The sequence below is a fragment of the Charadrius vociferus genome, unplaced genomic scaffold (assembly GCF_000708025.1).
Source record: "Charadrius vociferus isolate BGI_N301 unplaced genomic scaffold, ASM70802v2 scaffold835, whole genome shotgun sequence".
Lineage (NCBI taxonomy): Eukaryota > Metazoa > Chordata > Aves > Charadriiformes > Charadriidae > Charadrius > Charadrius vociferus.
Window position 1 is genome coordinate 229,459 of NW_009648449.1, and position 16,432 is coordinate 245,890.

At 36.1% G+C, this 16,432-nt stretch overlaps 1 protein-coding gene across 1 annotated transcript in view; it reads left to right on the top strand.

The window, feature by feature from the left end:
• Positions 1-1,052: 1,052 nt before the first annotated feature.
• Positions 1,053-16,432, top strand: part of MYBL1 (v-myb avian myeloblastosis viral oncogene homolog-like 1) — a 20,944-nt gene continuing 5,564 nt past the window's right edge. Inside the window, exons 1-12 of the mRNA XM_009885581.1 lie at positions 1,053-1,108; positions 3,497-3,599; positions 3,724-3,795; positions 6,857-6,949; positions 7,980-8,200; positions 9,988-10,171; positions 10,395-10,469; positions 11,997-12,101; positions 13,325-13,558; positions 13,871-14,239; positions 14,719-14,861; positions 15,256-15,370. Of these exons, the coding sequence (XP_009883883.1) occupies positions 1,053-1,108; positions 3,497-3,599; positions 3,724-3,795; positions 6,857-6,949; positions 7,980-8,200; positions 9,988-10,171; positions 10,395-10,469; positions 11,997-12,101; positions 13,325-13,558; positions 13,871-14,239; positions 14,719-14,861; positions 15,256-15,370 (1,770 nt within the window). The remainder of the gene's footprint in view (positions 1,109-3,496; positions 3,600-3,723; positions 3,796-6,856; positions 6,950-7,979; positions 8,201-9,987; positions 10,172-10,394; positions 10,470-11,996; positions 12,102-13,324; positions 13,559-13,870; positions 14,240-14,718; positions 14,862-15,255; positions 15,371-16,432) is intronic.

The following is a 16,432-nucleotide window of genomic DNA, read 5'->3' on the forward strand; positions in this document are numbered from 1 at the left end:
ACTCCTTCGCTTTGCTTTTCTGTGGTCACTAAGCCTGTCAGTAACGACTACGTTGACTGCGCAGCAGCTTTTCCTGCTGGTTACTTTCCTTCTGATGGAGTAATACTTCTTGCTTTTCTCCTCCCAAGTGGCTTTGGCACAGCCTTGACGTAAGGTTTGGGATTGTTCAGTTAACGTTCAGGCCTGCTGATTCTTCCAATATCTTAAGTGCACCTACTTTCTCTGATTTGGCATATTCTTTGAGGATGTTGTAAGCTCGTCTAAGTATTCCTGAGAGAGAAAGTTTTCCTCAAGAGCTTCAGCAACAACCCCAGATGGTTTTGATACATCTTTTGTTTTATTGATATGAAAATGGGTGTGTCTTTACTTTGTATTCAGAAGGTGGGTCTTGGAGAGCTGTTTTATTGCTGCAGTTATTCTTGTCCCACATAGAAAATGAGTTTCTGAAAAGTAGAGAAAAAATGTAAAAGAAGGATTAGGACTGAGAAAGGAAAGAATGCTCAGTGAGTAATACTAATGTGTGAGTTACCTATGGCATCTGGGGTTTACTGTGACTGCATACTTCTCATGGAATTGGGGGTGGTTTTGAAGTTACACATATTAAAACTGCTTCTGCGTTATCCTCTGACATGAAAGGAGTTCATAAATTTTTCTGCAAAACTGCAACTAACTCAAGAAAACCATGCATTGGGGTTCTAGTTCTGTAAGGAACAAAGATTCATTAAGGGGCTTTGCTTGCAGAGGCAAACTGCTGGAGCTGTCTGTGCTCAACTGTCTGCAAAAATCAGCTCAGAGAGAGAATGATTCTTGTTACTCCTAATCTGCATTTTTGTAATTTAAGAGACTGTCATCTGTGGTATTGCAAACAATAGTTCCGTCTTTGCAAAGCTTTAGCTTGTGTTATCTCTCATGGCTATGGAGTGCTTTGATGTCATCATTGAAAATACAACCCGGTTGTGGATAGCAGAGGAACGTGTGGTTGGAGATCAGTAGCCCTAGAAGAATACTGTGTCAGTGTGTGGTGATGATGATGATATCTCCATAACTAAATCATGGTCGTTGTGAGCTTACGTGAAAGTGATTTCAAGATTGTTAGTCTAGGTGTGAAGTAAGGAGAAAGTATAATTGTTTTATACCAAATGGAATTAAGTTTAATTTTGTTAAACGGCTATTGCTTTTTGCATTTAGAACCTTATTTTTTTCCTTTAATGGTTCTTGACTCAGAATTACAAAGACAGCTAGCACAGAACTCATGAAATACTTTCTTTATTGTTCCAGATTTTTTATTTGATGAAACTTGGTGGCTGCATTCTACTTCTGTGCAGTATTTTAGCGCCGCTTCATAACTGCAAAAGAATTGTCAAATGAACTATAACAACCCAATGTGTTTGAAAATCTTTTCTTTTTAATCGAAAACTGAAGTTGTTAGTCCCAACCATTCGTGTGTATTTGATTTATAATCTACTGGTGTCCTCTTTTAAACAAGATCAAAGAGTAAACAGTTATTCATGTGGAATCAAGGTGCAAGTGAGGTTAGTGCCTGCTAGGCTGGCCCTCGTGCCCATGAAATGCACAGATGCTGCCGGCGGCTGTGGTGGTTTGGCTGTGGGACATGCGTGCCACTGGAGAACTCCAGGTGCAGGGTTCTAAACTGCTGCTGCTGGTGGGGACCCCGCATTGTCTAGTACCGGTGCTCTCATTAGCATCACTGCCATGTACATGGAACTCTTCCTCTTTTTTTAAAAATCCCTATGACTTTTCACATGACTAAAGACTCTGTTCTTGAACTAGTTTGCTGTGCAGTGGGTAAGGAGATCATGTTCGCAAACAGCTTAACCACAGGCCAAATCTTAGTTTTAAGTAAATCCTATGGCTTGCTTGGTATGAAATAGCATTATAATATCAAGATGCACTTCTTATAATACAAAGATATACTCCTGAAGTTTGTTGAGAACCTGTGGATAAGAGACAAAAAAAAAAAAAAGGAGGTGGGAGGGGGAAGAGAAAACTTAGTTATCTGTGAGTTTAAATCCTATTTTCTTAAGTCTTGAGCCACTTAATGTAGAACTCATTGTGTTTGCAGCTTATTTTTTTTGTAAGTACTGTGAAGAACTTGCTGTTGACCTTTAGACTGTAGACCTTTGCTTATTGCTTTGTATTTCACTGGCTACACAAAGTTTTTATGTGTTACTACTTCTACTGCATCGTGAAGCTAAGTAGGGCAAATCCAGATGTGGTGTAGGATGTAGAAGCAATGCTAAATACACTGGGTCTGCAAGAGCTGGGTACATACTATCTTGTAGTAATGACTTAAATTTAAGTAGTGCTCTTCTTGAATAACCATATATTTGTGTTAGCCACAGAGAACATACTTCATGGGAAATAACAAATATACATAAATGGTTGATCAGCATGCTGTGTGGGCGAATAGCATGCTCTGGAAAATAATGTCAAGATCTGCCATCTAATCAAGTCTTGGGACACCAGCATAGGTTAATTCCATTACTGCGAAAGGGTTTTTTTACTTTTGGTTGAAAAATAGAAGTAATTTTCAGGGCTGAGCAGAACTAATAAATTTAGTTTTGAACATGAATTTATGATATTTATATCGTTCTTTGATAATAAAATGGAGAAAAATTAAGATCGCAGTATGAAACTGCTTTTAATTAAATCTGTCTATTTCGATAGGAGTCTCTTCTTTGTGCCTTTGCTGTAACTAATGTAGAGGAACTGCTTGTCTTGTTGTTAGGCCTAGATTTCCACGTGTGTTTGAATTTATGCTGTCTAACATGAGTCACTGACATATAAGTTTAAGTGATATTTCCATGAAACATTTCCCTGTGCTGCTCGTTTGTTAGGGCTTTGTTTATCAAGGCTGTGAAGTATGCGTTTCTCCAGTAGATGGAGTGTGATCTACATGGAGTCACAGAGGTTACCTGGCTTCCTGCCCCTCTCACTCTTAACTTAGAGGGTCAGCACTGATACTGTCCTTACTTCTTGCTGGAATATTTCTGTCTTCAAAGATTTGTATCTAATTCCTGTAACACTGAGGCAACGCTTTTGCCTAAGACAGGAGCCCACATAAATCTCAAGTCGATGCTAAATTACTTGGCATCCTTATGTTTGTTATTTGTGTGATGGAGGTGGAACATGGTTTTGCAGACTAGCAAACCACTTTATCTTATAAGCTCATTTGTTTAAAATAAAGATTTATAAATGTGTTATCAAAATATGATCTTAAACAAGAGCTTTTTCTTCAAATTTAAGTCTGGTCTTGGAATTAATTATCTATCCATATCCCAGTATGTGGCCTTGAAAGTCAAATTAATTCTGTTCCTTTGACATGGTGAATATAGGCCACTGCTGGAGACAGCTTATGTTCGTGCAAATTCCATATGTCATTGGAAAAAGCTACAAGTAGTTAGAAAAAATAAGTTCTTTAGAGTTATTTTAAACTCTTTTTCTATCTTTTTCACTCTTCTGTTGTACTCTGTAGTGAGGAAGATGATGACCTTCAATATGTGGATCATGACTATGAAGTACCACAGCAAAAAGGTTTGAAGAAGATATGTAACAGAGTGAAATGGACACGTGATGAGGTAATACTCTTTTTGGCTTTAGTTTCATTCATGTAGGATATTGGTAGCACATTAAATATGTTATTATTTGGTATCGTATTGGGATAGCATGTAACATTTATTGGCTGAGGTTATGTCTTAACAGGATGAAAGGCTGAAGAAGCTGGTGGAACAAAATGGTACAGATGATTGGGCTTTCATTGCTAGTCATCTACAAGTAAGTTGAATCTCTGTTTCAGTTAAGTTCCCTTTTAATGTTTACTTACTTTGGTCATATGTCTAGTTTGGAAATGAGGTGAACTACAAGTCAGAAATATACAATGGTAAAAAATACTTTAAAGGATGCTTGTAAATTGGACTTGAGATCTAGCTCAGACCTTGGAGAACCTTATCAGCTCAGGCTGGGGCTCGAATGATGGCCTGAAGAAATAAAAAATAATAGATGCCATCTGTCCACGCTTGCAATTTGTCTTCATTCTGGAATATATTCCTGCTTCCTATCGGTTACATCACTTGTGGTGGTTACATCTACAGCTCACAGGTTGCTTCTGAAGCAGTTAGGAGTGTGGGTTACATCTGAAAGATTGCTTGAAAGGAGCAGGATAGGCTTCTTAAACACCTTAGGAAAAGGGGGATAGAGTGTGGTTGGTTTTTGGTTTTATGTTGGGTTTTTTGTTTGTTGGGAGGTTTTCTTTGTTTTTATGTTTTCAGTGATGTTTGCTTTCCCTAACATGTAAATCTTTCCACCCAGTGGTATCTTCAGTTGCTTTGAATGGAACCTTAGCAGGTTTCTTGGAAGTTTCCTACTGACACTTAAAATTCCTTGTTCTGTTCCAATGGTCAGGTGGAACGAGTAAAAGACCTGTTGGTTCAAAGACTAAATGACTCCTCAGCTGTATGAGCTGCACTGGTAGAAAATACCTACAACTAGAATCGATGATGGCTGTTTCTCTTCTAATTAAATGTTATAAAATGGCTACTATAAAAACATGGTTAGAATCTAAGGCTGAATTCACTACCTAGAAGTGGTATTGAATATTCAAATGTTAGAAATAAAAAAGTTACACCTACCTCCCACCTTTGTGGTTCTTGTAGTACTGAGTGGCATGATACAGTTGTATGAATTTCCTGTGTAACTAGGTAAAAATAGACTTGAATTCTAAATGTTGAACAAGCGTAACTTTTCATTGTTCTCATCATATTTGTGCAACTGTGATGCTTCTGTTCTTTTGGTTGTCTTTTGGTGTTTTTTTTTTTTTTTTTCCCCAGGTGGCAAAGTACAGATATCAGGGAACGAACTCAAAGCTTCTAAATTTAAGGGGTGCATAAACAAATCACTGTTCCTTACATGTGTATTATCCCCTTCCAAAAAGCCGTTAAATGAGTGAATGGCAGAGGAGAAAAACAGAATATCAAAAAGCTTTTATATTGAACTGTTTTAAAAATACCATGTTTGGTGATACTGCTCTGCAGGTGTAGTATGGAGTTGCGTTCAGCAAATCTGACAGTTTAATATAATAAAAAGTTCTCCAGCTGAAAAAAAATCTTGTGGATACAGAAAGCTGTTGTTCAGCTGGGCCCAAGTGAGTTTGGGAAAAAAAAAAAAAAGCTCCCCAGCTATCATGGGGAAACATGCATGGAGGATCAGGTTTCCCATTGCTGAATCATTGAGGTTGGAAGGAACCTTTCAAGATCATCTAGTCAGACCCCCCTGCTCAAGCACGGTCAGCTGGAGCAGGCTGACCAGGACAGTGTACAGCTGGGTTTTGAGTATCTCCATGGATGGAGACTCCACAGCCTCTCTGGGTGGCCTGTTGCAGCGTTCAAATGACAAAGCCAAATAATAGAGGCTGGCATAATTAGTACTTACCTTGTTATTGATGGTCTTTTGCTAGGGAAAGCAAGCGTATCTTGAGTTCCTAGCATGTAAAGGCACTCAAACTGCTATGTTTTCAGAACCTGATTTCACTATTGGGCTGGGCACAAGTAAAACTTCCCTCTATTCTGCCCAAAAAAGCGAAGATGGTTTAAAGATGACTCTCAAGAGATGGAGCTGATATTCTCTTTCAATTTATTGTGGCTCAGGCAGACCTGAAATGATTTTATTGTTTCAACCCATCATTTGTTTCGTTCTTTTCCCCAAATATGTCATGATTTCAGAGGTAAAAACACTAAAAGGCCACAGTCTCGAAATTTTTCTTTCCTTGAAAATGGGAACAGCTATCCTATATTGAGCCTGATTTTTTTTTTTTTATTATTTTTTTTTAGCTTGTCTTGAATAAGGATGTCTTGTAACAGTCTCTAGTGTGCTTTTTTAATCATACATTGTCTACTTGTTATTACCTTGAAGGTACTGTGATCAATGTAATTTTAGATGTAAAATCCCAGTGTTTTGGATATCTTTTCTGGTCTTGCAGATTGCTTCTTGTTTAACTTCATCTTAGCATGATAACACCTTTACTTGGTAGACAAGTCCAGCAAAACCTTGAAATTGGTACTGGCTGTCCAGCAGCTTGCACTGAAGAGAGTAAATCATCATGTCCCAGTGTTATAAAAGGCATACTACTATGCTGTGGTAGGGCAGGCTCTTATCTGCATATTTCTAAAGATTGGACTGACTACCCTGAGAGCCCCAAACTTTCTTACAGACAGTTTTTAGGAGGCTAAGTGAAAGCTTACTTCTCTTTCATAACTGGGAACAATATTTCAAAAGATCCTTAGTAAAGCTACAGAAAAGCACCATCTGTCCTGAGCAGAAAAAGCAATGTTGTTTAATTAGAATGTGTTAGCTAAACTTGATATAAATCTGTTTTCCTTAACACTCTAGTAAAGAGCTGAGAATATATCCATTCGAGACTTAGAAAAAAGTTTATTCTTTCATTTGAAAGAAAAAGTATTTCCTTTAAAAATTTCTTTCCTTATATAGGCTATAGATAATGTCAAAAGCATGTCAATCGCATAAGGTTCAGAGAAGGTGTGGAGTAATGAGGACAAAAATTCTAAGTTTTTCTTTAAAGAAGAGTAAGTTCTGAATTTGATTATCAAGTAAGAACACTGAAGTAATTAGAGCTTTGTGCAAGGCTGTTTTTTCAGGAGAAGAGTTTTTATAAGCAAATGGAAGAAGAAATAATAAGGGAGAATTTAATTATTATATTTAGAACAAAGGTCTGAATAAGTCCTTTAATTTGAAATAAGGTAATAATTCTGGCTAGCTAATACTTACGGGTTTATTTATTCAAGAGTTTAACAGCTACACTGGTCTTCTAAAACTATTTCAGAATCGTTCCGATTTTCAGTGCCAGCATCGATGGCAGAAGGTACTAAACCCAGAATTGATTAAAGGTCCCTGGACTAAAGAAGAAGATCAGAGGGTAATAAAAACTAATTGATACTGTACTCTTTTACTGTAATAAAATTGGCATATGACTGCTAAGAATATGTACTTTTTCTTAGGTTTCCTCCCCACAAAGATGATGTCTGTTGCATCTTGTGGCATAGATAATTACATTATGCTGTGTGAGAAGAAAAAATAAAAAATAAAAATGCAGCTGCTCTTGAGCAGACCAGATATTCCATCTACTTAAGTGTTTCATTTCCCTTTGCTTAGATTGCTAGCTGAACTACCCTAGCTTACCGAGTAGAGGAGATCTTTTTCCAGCACTAAAGATCAAAGGTCTTATTTACATCTTTTGTTTCTCAAACCCACCAGACCTAAAGGGGTTGGGCATAAGGGAAATTAATTAATGTTCTACTGTTAAAGAAGCTAGCAATGGTGGTTTAGACTCCTTTTCCACATCTCTGTTAATCCACGCTGCAGCTTTTTGCGTGCAAAACCCATACTGCCCTGTAGGGATGTGCGCATATAGCTTTCACATATGGTAGTTCAAATCAACTGCTTATTCTCACTGTTTAAAACTGTTTAAAATTAGTATTTGTCAACTTGTGAATATGGTCTTCCTAATCTATTTTTTTAAAGTTCTCATCATCCTTTTAAGAAAAAGCTTCTGATGTGTAAAAACACATAGAAATGGGATGAAAGTTGGCAGTAGAGATGTAGTGTTTTTCTCATACGTACGTTGTTGAAAAAAGTCAAACCAAGCATCTTTAACAGCTTCTTTTTTGGTCTTTCCTAACATCAACGTATGTAATGGGTGACACAAAGGAAACTTCCAAATAAGTATTTTCATAGGCATATACTTATATTCTAAACATGGTGAATTTGGAATAAATGAGCAATTTTTTGATTTCTTGAAAAATACTTTTTAAAACCCTGAGTCACTGTCTGCATCCTTAGGCCTAGTATCTTATCAAGTTGACGCTATTCTAAAATGTGAGTTATTCAGTCTTTGGTTAGGAAAATTAGGGTTTGCAATTATAAACATACTTTCATCTGTGTTCCAGGTTATTGAATTAGTTCAGAAGTACGGTCCAAAGCGCTGGTCTCTAATTGCAAAACACCTGAAAGGAAGAATAGGCAAGCAATGCAGAGAGAGATGGCATAACCATCTCAATCCTGAGGTAAAAAAGTCTTCGTGGACAGAAGAAGAGGACAGAATAATCTATGAAGCTCACAAGCGTTTGGGAAACCGATGGGCTGAAATAGCAAAACTTCTTCCTGGAAGGTGCTTTTCAACTCTATTTATGTTAAATATTGGAATGTGGAAAGCGGTCATTGCACAGCTCTTTCCAATGTAATTTGTTAGAGATCATATGTTGAAACCTATGTCACGTTATCTTTATCGTGATAGATAGTGAAATTTTTTGGATCTTTTGCATTTGATAATGTATTCTTAAAAAGCCATACAACCAATAAAAAGATCTCTAACACTCTGCAAGTTCCTTCAAAAATCCTCCTGTTCACTTAGAAAAAACTGTCACTGCAAGTAATAGTGGAAGAATGCATTAACATCCTATGACTTGATATCAAACTGCCTTCATCAATATGCATTTGGGGGCGACTTTCTTCTTGGTTTAAGATCAGAAATTCTTTTTTTATTATTTTTATTTGCTTTTTGTGAAACACTTGTTAAACAAGACACTCCAAAAAGAGAATCTTGGTAACCTTCAAAAGTCCAGGCTTAGGAGTCATGCATTGGAAAGCCAGTTTGCTACCATGCAGTCTCTAAGTGAAGAATGAATTGTATGCATTATTCTCCTTATCTTTGTTTCAAGTGTGATTGCCACTTATATGCTTGTGGAAAACAAAATTTTAGTGTATAAAGAGTTTTAATGAAATAAATTGTTTACCTTGTACTGTTAATTGAAATTTAATGTTAAGCTGTCCCTCTCTGAATTCAGTCTGTGTGTTCAGGAGATGACTATCTAGCAGTGGCGAGGGAATGTCAGCACTTGTTATGTTGGGAGAATGAGTCCTTGGAGATATGTGTTTAAAAATTTTATATTTTGATAAAGTACACAATCCATGAATCATAGAAAATCCTTTGGAGGAATGGGAAGGGAAGAAATTGCATCTTAAAAGAATTTCAGAGGGGGAAGATGAGTTTGTAAGGACAGAGGTATTCTTAATTCACTAACCTATTTGTTGAAAGTAAATCCAGGTTGAGACTCTTAGGTAAAGACTGGATCCTAGACCTAGAAGATTTGTAGAGTCTAACACTAGTGGGATGAAAAAGGGGAATACTTCTTGGAGTCGAGCTTAAATGAAAAATGGGGCTTAAAGCAATTTTTATTTCTATTTAGCCTCTCTCTAAAGCTAGTAATAATATTGCTAGTATTTTAGACTATAATGCCTTCTTACCCTACTCTTGCCTTAATGCTTGTCTAGCATTAAAAGTGATTTCAGCCTGCTTGTCAAACTGCAGGCTTTTTCTTTCCCAGGATAGTGACAATGCATACTGGTCTTCTGGCATGCCTGCTTTGCCCTTACAAGACCAAGGGCGCCAAGAGGTAGCAGGATATTATTCCACAAAGCTACACATAAAACTCAGAGCTGGGAATTCAGGCTGACATTTTTTTAGAAGAGATGTCTTCCAGTGACAAACACTAGCCATAGTGCCCTTACACTGTGGGACAGTAGGGTGGTTGCTTTAGCTTCGTGTTCTGCAAATTTGTGGCACAGGATAAATAACGTAGTCACAGAGGACACATGATTGTTCCAAGTAACCAAGAAAAAAGTTTCTCACCTGTGATAATAGCAAGAACCAAGGCTTTCTCTTTTGCTACTTTTAATTTCCTGCAAATTTGAAGTTTAGTAGAAGGAAGTTTTGAAAAGAGTAGTTTTCTAGTCATTGTGCTAACACGTCACTGATAATAGAACTTTCAGTCCAAGCTGCTGAAGCTTTCTGGATTTGTGGTTTTGGATTAACCTACTGTACAAACCCTGTAAATTATGGCATATATTAAGCTTTGAGATATGGAAACCAGTCACTATTGTACACTTTCATTTTAGGACTGATAATTCGATTAAAAATCACTGGAATTCAACAATGCGAAGAAAGGTGGAACAGGAAGGATATTTACAAGATGGTATAAAGTCTGAAAGAGCTAGTTCATCCAAACTTCAGCCCCAACCTTGTCTGACTATGGAACACTTGCACAGTCAGAATCAATTTTACATACCTGTTCAGACACATGTAAGTTCAAAATCCAAAATAATTAGTATTTCCCAGTTTCAAATAATTTATTGGCTTTGGAACGAGAAACAAATCAGAAAGAATGAAGATCTGTTGAGGTTTTTTGTGATATAATGGTAACACGATTTGTAAGCCATAATATACAGTTTATGTACAATAAACTAGAGATAATTTTATAGCCTCCTTTACTTTTGGGTTTGTAAAATTATTTATGTCTTTTTAGATTCCAGCATACCAGTATGCCTCACCAGAAGGCAGCTGTCTAGAACATGTTTCAGCTTCTTCCAACTCAGTTCAGGTAAATTGTTAACGGGCATTGTAAATTAAGAGAACGTACTGTGTATTGTGCTGCAAAATTAAGAGTTTAAAAACCTGTAACTTCAAAATATCTTTAAGTCTTTATGCTGCACCTAAATTTATGTAAATGTTCCTCTGTAAGTAGGCTTGCTAGCTTAATTAGTAGTTCTAGGTAGGAAAAAAGGACCTATCTTTACACATCCCAGAAACTCAATGGTTGTGCTTATTTCTGAACAGCAGTATGGCTTAAAACACAGTTTTAAGTTAAATCTTTAGGTTAAAATGATGACCTCTTAGTATTACCTAGCTTCTGAGAGATTTAAAGACTGGATTTTTACTACTTTATATATGTAATAAATATAACCCTATCTGAAACACTCAGTTCAAATAACTTACTGTGACTTACACTTATGGCTGTGCTTTTTTGTTCTCAATAGATTTTAATTTTTTCTGACTGATAAAGTTCTGTCAGTCAGTTGAAGATGCTCTTTTGCAGCCTTGTAAATGTATTCTAAAGTATTGAGAAACTTTAAAACAAAGAAAAATAATTGTATATATCTATTTCCTTTTGCTCCTTTGGGCTCACTTATCATATAACTGAAATTCCTCATGTGTTACAGACTGAATGTAGGTCTTGGTTTACAATATGACTTTTTGAAGAATTTTTGTGACTTTGAAATTAGTAAAACAATTATTTTGACACAGGGTATAATACATATTTTGTTTGTGCTAGATGTGTCAGAGGCACAAACTGCAGAACTCTGTACCTAACCTTAAGTTTTCCTATGGACATCATCTGTTTTATGTTACATTTTCTTGCCTGATCTCAGTATAAGAATTACAAAGCCTCATATGGCCTTTGACACTCTGGATTGCCCTATACAGAAAAGTACAAGATACTTTCTGCTCTTTGAAGTCCTCCCTAAACTGGGGAGTGTAACTAGCTTTGAAACTTATGACATATATCCTTGCTTACCTATATTTATAGCAATAATAGACAATTTTCAGGATGTTAAAAATAAACCAGCCAGCCAAAACCAATTAGTTAATTTGCTTTTCTGACAGTGGTAGGATTGCTTGCGTAGACACTCTGTCAGCAAATGCTGATTTGAAACACTTTATTGCACACTTAGTGAGGATAAATAACTCAAAATTCTGGGAAAGTACATGAAAGCACAAACGCATCTACCAAGGTGCCACCATTGTTGCTCCTATTAAATACAGAACTGAGTGACTTTTGGTTAAAAAGCGCTATAGCGTATTGAGCATTTACAGGCCATATTAGAAACCTGTTAAAATATTAGCTTGTATACCACTTTAACATCCGATCCATTTCCTAGTAATTGCTGGAGTTGTTTCACTTGCAAGTGACTATGGTATTACAAAATATGATACAACTTGAACAGCTCTGTTCCTGCTATGTGTGGATTTCTGTTAAAAGTGTAGCTGTGTTATAATGTAGAATCTTTACTGGGGGGGGGGTGGTGGAGGTGGAAAATAGTAATAGCTTCTTTCTTAAATTTTTCAGCAGTCATTTGTTGATGATGATCCTGATAAGGAAAAGAAAATAAAGGAACTTGAATTGCTACTTATGTCAGCAGAGAATGAAATCAGAAGAAAACAAGTGTCTTCTGTAAGGACTGTAAATTTCTGTAAATATTTGAATATGCTTTACTGAGATTAATCCTCAGCAATTTAGTAATGGATGTTTGGTTTTGTGTTTTTTTTACCCAACCTTCTAAAATCAAACCTATGGCTGTTGGGTTGTAAACCAAAGTCTATACACTACAATTCAGGCAAATTATTTTTAGTGTAGTTTTCTAAACAGAGAGAATAGCAGAAATATGACTTGCAATTTGGCAGTTGTTCCTAAGAGCCAGGAATTTAATCCTCTTCAAGAGGTAGCGTGCTTGTTGATGTCCCCACCATTCACTTTTATAGATCAGCAATGTTCATATGTTCAACAGAGACAGGTGAAAAATACATAGGTCTTTCCCTATTTGATTTCAAAACATCCTGTAAATTATATTTTTATCAAACTCCTGTGCTTGCAATACTTAATATCTGCATTTGAACATCACAAACAGTATATAAATTTGCACTGTACAAAATTTATATGTACTTTAGCAGAATGGGGGAAACTTGCAGATGTCCATCACTTATTTCCTCAGGAACAGAGGGCTGTGAGCAACATCAGACACCTTAACCAACCCAGCCATATTGATCACTAATTTAGATTACAGGTGAACTTCCATTTTTTTGTGGTGGAGCTATTCCTGGCATTCTCTTAGAACAGTGCAATGTTCTGCTTATCTAGTGTAATCTCTTTTGCTTCTAGATTTCCAGTGAAAATTAAAATCTGTTTCTTGAGTACTAAGCAGTGTGCTAAAATGGGATAGCCATTTAGAAGTAAACTATCAATGCAGAATCTGCGTTAAAAAAAAATGGGTCAAATGAAGTATTTCACATTCTAGAAACAGTTTCTAATCTTAAAATGTACCTGTGTTCTGTAGTGAAGATGACTTCGTAATATACTGATGTTCAGGAACACAGGAAAATTGCATCAGAGATGGCTTCCAATACAACCCATAATTATCTAAGTTATAAGCATGTATAAGATATGAATGAGAGGTAAGATAAAAATCTTACACAATTTGAGAATGTTGAGTATGTTAACTTAAGGAGAAGACTAACTGCATTAATGCAAACAGATAATTAGCGTTTGAAAAAGCAGAAAATTAATAGTTACGCTTAATCTTTCCACATACTACTTTTTTTTACCTCCCCACGGTCACATAATTGACTCTTTTCAACTTCTAAGTTGAATAGATTAACATCTTTCTTCATACTTTTTAGCAAGCTGGAAACGTACCCTGTTGGTCTGGGAGTTTTGTCACGGAAGATTGTGTGTCTAATACACTAACTAGCCTTGGGGAACAAACAAGTGAGTTCTACAGCATGGATGAGACCCAGGGCACATCTGTTCAGCAGAATTCACCCCCTAGGTATTTGGCTGTGGAAGCAAATACAATGTTATCATCTCTACAAACCATTCCAGAATTTGCAGAGACGCTAGAACTTATTGAATCTGTAAGTCTGTATTTATTCTAAAAAAATGTTTATTTAGGAACATCAATTAATACAATATGTATAGAATACTCTTGAAATTACCTTACGCTGCAGTTGTCTGTAGTTTTACCAATATTGAGTGATTTTTGTTGTCTGTTTTAAAATAATTGTGTTTTACAGTATTAATTGTTTTAGGATTGTGTGAAAGATATAGGGAAAATAATTCAGTATGTGGATTTTGGAGGTAGAGGGCTGTTAGATTGGCTTGAAAGTTGTGAAATAATCTTGGATAAGCCTGCTAGTGTTTTGAGTGTTTTGCACCTTGCCTCATAGGATCCTGTAGCGTGGAGTGATGTCACCAGTTTTGAGCTTTCGGAGGCTGTTGCATCTCCTGTCAAGCCAGCTCCAGTAAAACTAATGCGGATTCAACACAATGAAGGGACTTCTGAGTGCCAGTATAATGTCAGCGTTTTGCTTGATGGCAAAAAACAGAGTAGCATTAGCGGTGAGGAGGAAGCAGTTTTTCCAACAACCCCAAACTTAACTAAATTCAGCACTCCACCTACTATCCTGAGAAAGAAAAAGAGATTGCGTGTTGGGCAATCACCAGTTAATGAACTGAATGATGGCTTGTGTAACGACGCCATCAATGTTGCACTAAAGCATACACCAGTGAAAACACTACCATTTTCTCCATCACAGGTGGGTTTATTTTTAAATATGGCTAAACTATGAAGACTGCAGTGGATGGATTATAAATTACAAGTACTTTCTTCCCTAGTCATACATTGTAGCCTAAACAAATATGTCCAAAAACTTCTGAAAACATCTGCGTAAAGGTAGATATATTAAAAAGAAATTGTTAAATAACCTGTTTCCTCTGTTTTGAAGACTAACTGGGGGGGAGGGGAGTCATGTCTCAGCTCACACTTTCTCATGCAAATAATTGTTGATAGAGACCTATTGTCTCTGTGACCTAATTAAGTGGCAGGGATTTTAAGGAGAAAATCAAGGTTTCAGTGATAAATACTGCAAATGTCAAGAATAAGTCAAGAATAGTTTATTGGGGTTTGTCAGTAAAAGCCATTCAGATATATAATTTTTTTACTGCTCAGTACAGTGGTGAAGTTATGTCCTTTAAAGTTGCTTAGTTGTTTTTTTTTTTTTTCTCTTGCACTTAGTTTTTCAACACTTGCTCTGGAAATGAACAGTTTAACCTTGAAAATCCTGCATTTACATCGACTCCAATCTGTGGGCAGAAAGTTCTTATTACGACTCCTCTACACAAGGAAATGACACCAAAAGATCAAAAGGAAAATGTGGGGTAAGATTATTACATTTAACATCTGATGGTGTTGCTTGAATAAAAACAAGTTTTTCTAAACATTGAGAAATTAGTCTACCTATATGCATACTGTGAATGAGTTTTAAAACCCTTAACACTTAAATACTTGTGTCCAAGTAAACCGGCTTCCTGTTTTTAGCTTAACAGAAAGCGACTTGTACTCAGATAAAATTTTTCCTGACCAAAATCTAATTTAAGTTTAATATACTTGGGGTAATGCTATGGTGATCTTAATACTTTCAGATTCATGGTGGTGATATCAGTTGTGTAAATTAAGGTACTTTAAAATGTTTCTTAGATTCATTTTGTTACATTACTGTTGATAAAGAAAATATTGAAATGTATGTATGAACACTTTTCTATGCTTGAATAGTTTTAGAACTCCCACAATTAGAAGATCTCTTTTGGGTTCAACACCAAGGACTCCAACTCCTTTTAAAAATGCTTTGGCTGCTCAGGAAAAAAAGTATGGTCCCCTCAAACTCACGGTATGTGATGACATTGTTTATTTTCTTCTTTGTTAAAGTCTAAATGCCCTCTTGTTTTTGAGATATTGTAAGCCTTAGCATGATCTTAGAAAGCATTTTCTAACAATGCTGTTGTTTCAGTGACATTCCATAGAGAACCGCTAGAATGTGAATCAAAAATGTTTCAGATTTTGTATGTTACACTAGTATCCTTCAGTGTAGTACGGAGGCATTGTCTTTTTGAATGGTACTTGGTACATATCATCATTTCATCCGTAATAATCTTAAACACATTGGTTCCACATTTGTGAGTTGTTTTAAATTTGTGTAGCCTTGCTAACACTGTATCTCTTGTGAGGTGGTAACATAATTGTCTGAGATTTTAATTTTAATACTTTAGCATTCTGTTTTTTCAGAAGAAAATTTGTAAGTGAGAGAGTGAATGGGTATGGGTCCTCCAACTGGATAATCTAGTAAGAGCAAACTGGTGCAGATGAATGTGACTGACGCGTTCTTTTAAGCAACTTTCACATTTGAAAAACTGCATTATCTTTGAATCCTCTGCACTATGTAAGAGCTGAGTTGTTTTATGGTTTTGGTTCTTCTACAGTGCTAGATGTTTACCACAGCGTGCTAGTATTCTGAGAATTTTTTTTATGGGAAGATGTTTGGAAGTGTTTTATCCTTCCTAGGGGCTTACTTTAGTGACATCCACGATTTTATTCATCCTAAAAACCAAAATCTTATTATAGCAATCCATGATTCCTCTGATTCTTCTAGCTGTCACAGGAGACTTTTTTTTTGGTTGACTATGGATAATGTTACTTTTTGTTTGTTTGTTTATTCCAAATGAATTCAATTTTTGCTCTCTTACTAGCCTAGCTAAGGTATGTTAATGCATAATAACTTTTGGAATTCAGTAGACATATGCTTTTCAAGTTCTGAAAAAATTCCAGCCAATATATATTGACTGCTTCTTTTCTGCAAACACAGAAGGTAGCTCAGACTTTGCCACAGGGCTTGGCACCATCTGTGTTACCCTATAGATTCACAGTTTCTCACTATGCAAATGAAATGGTTTGG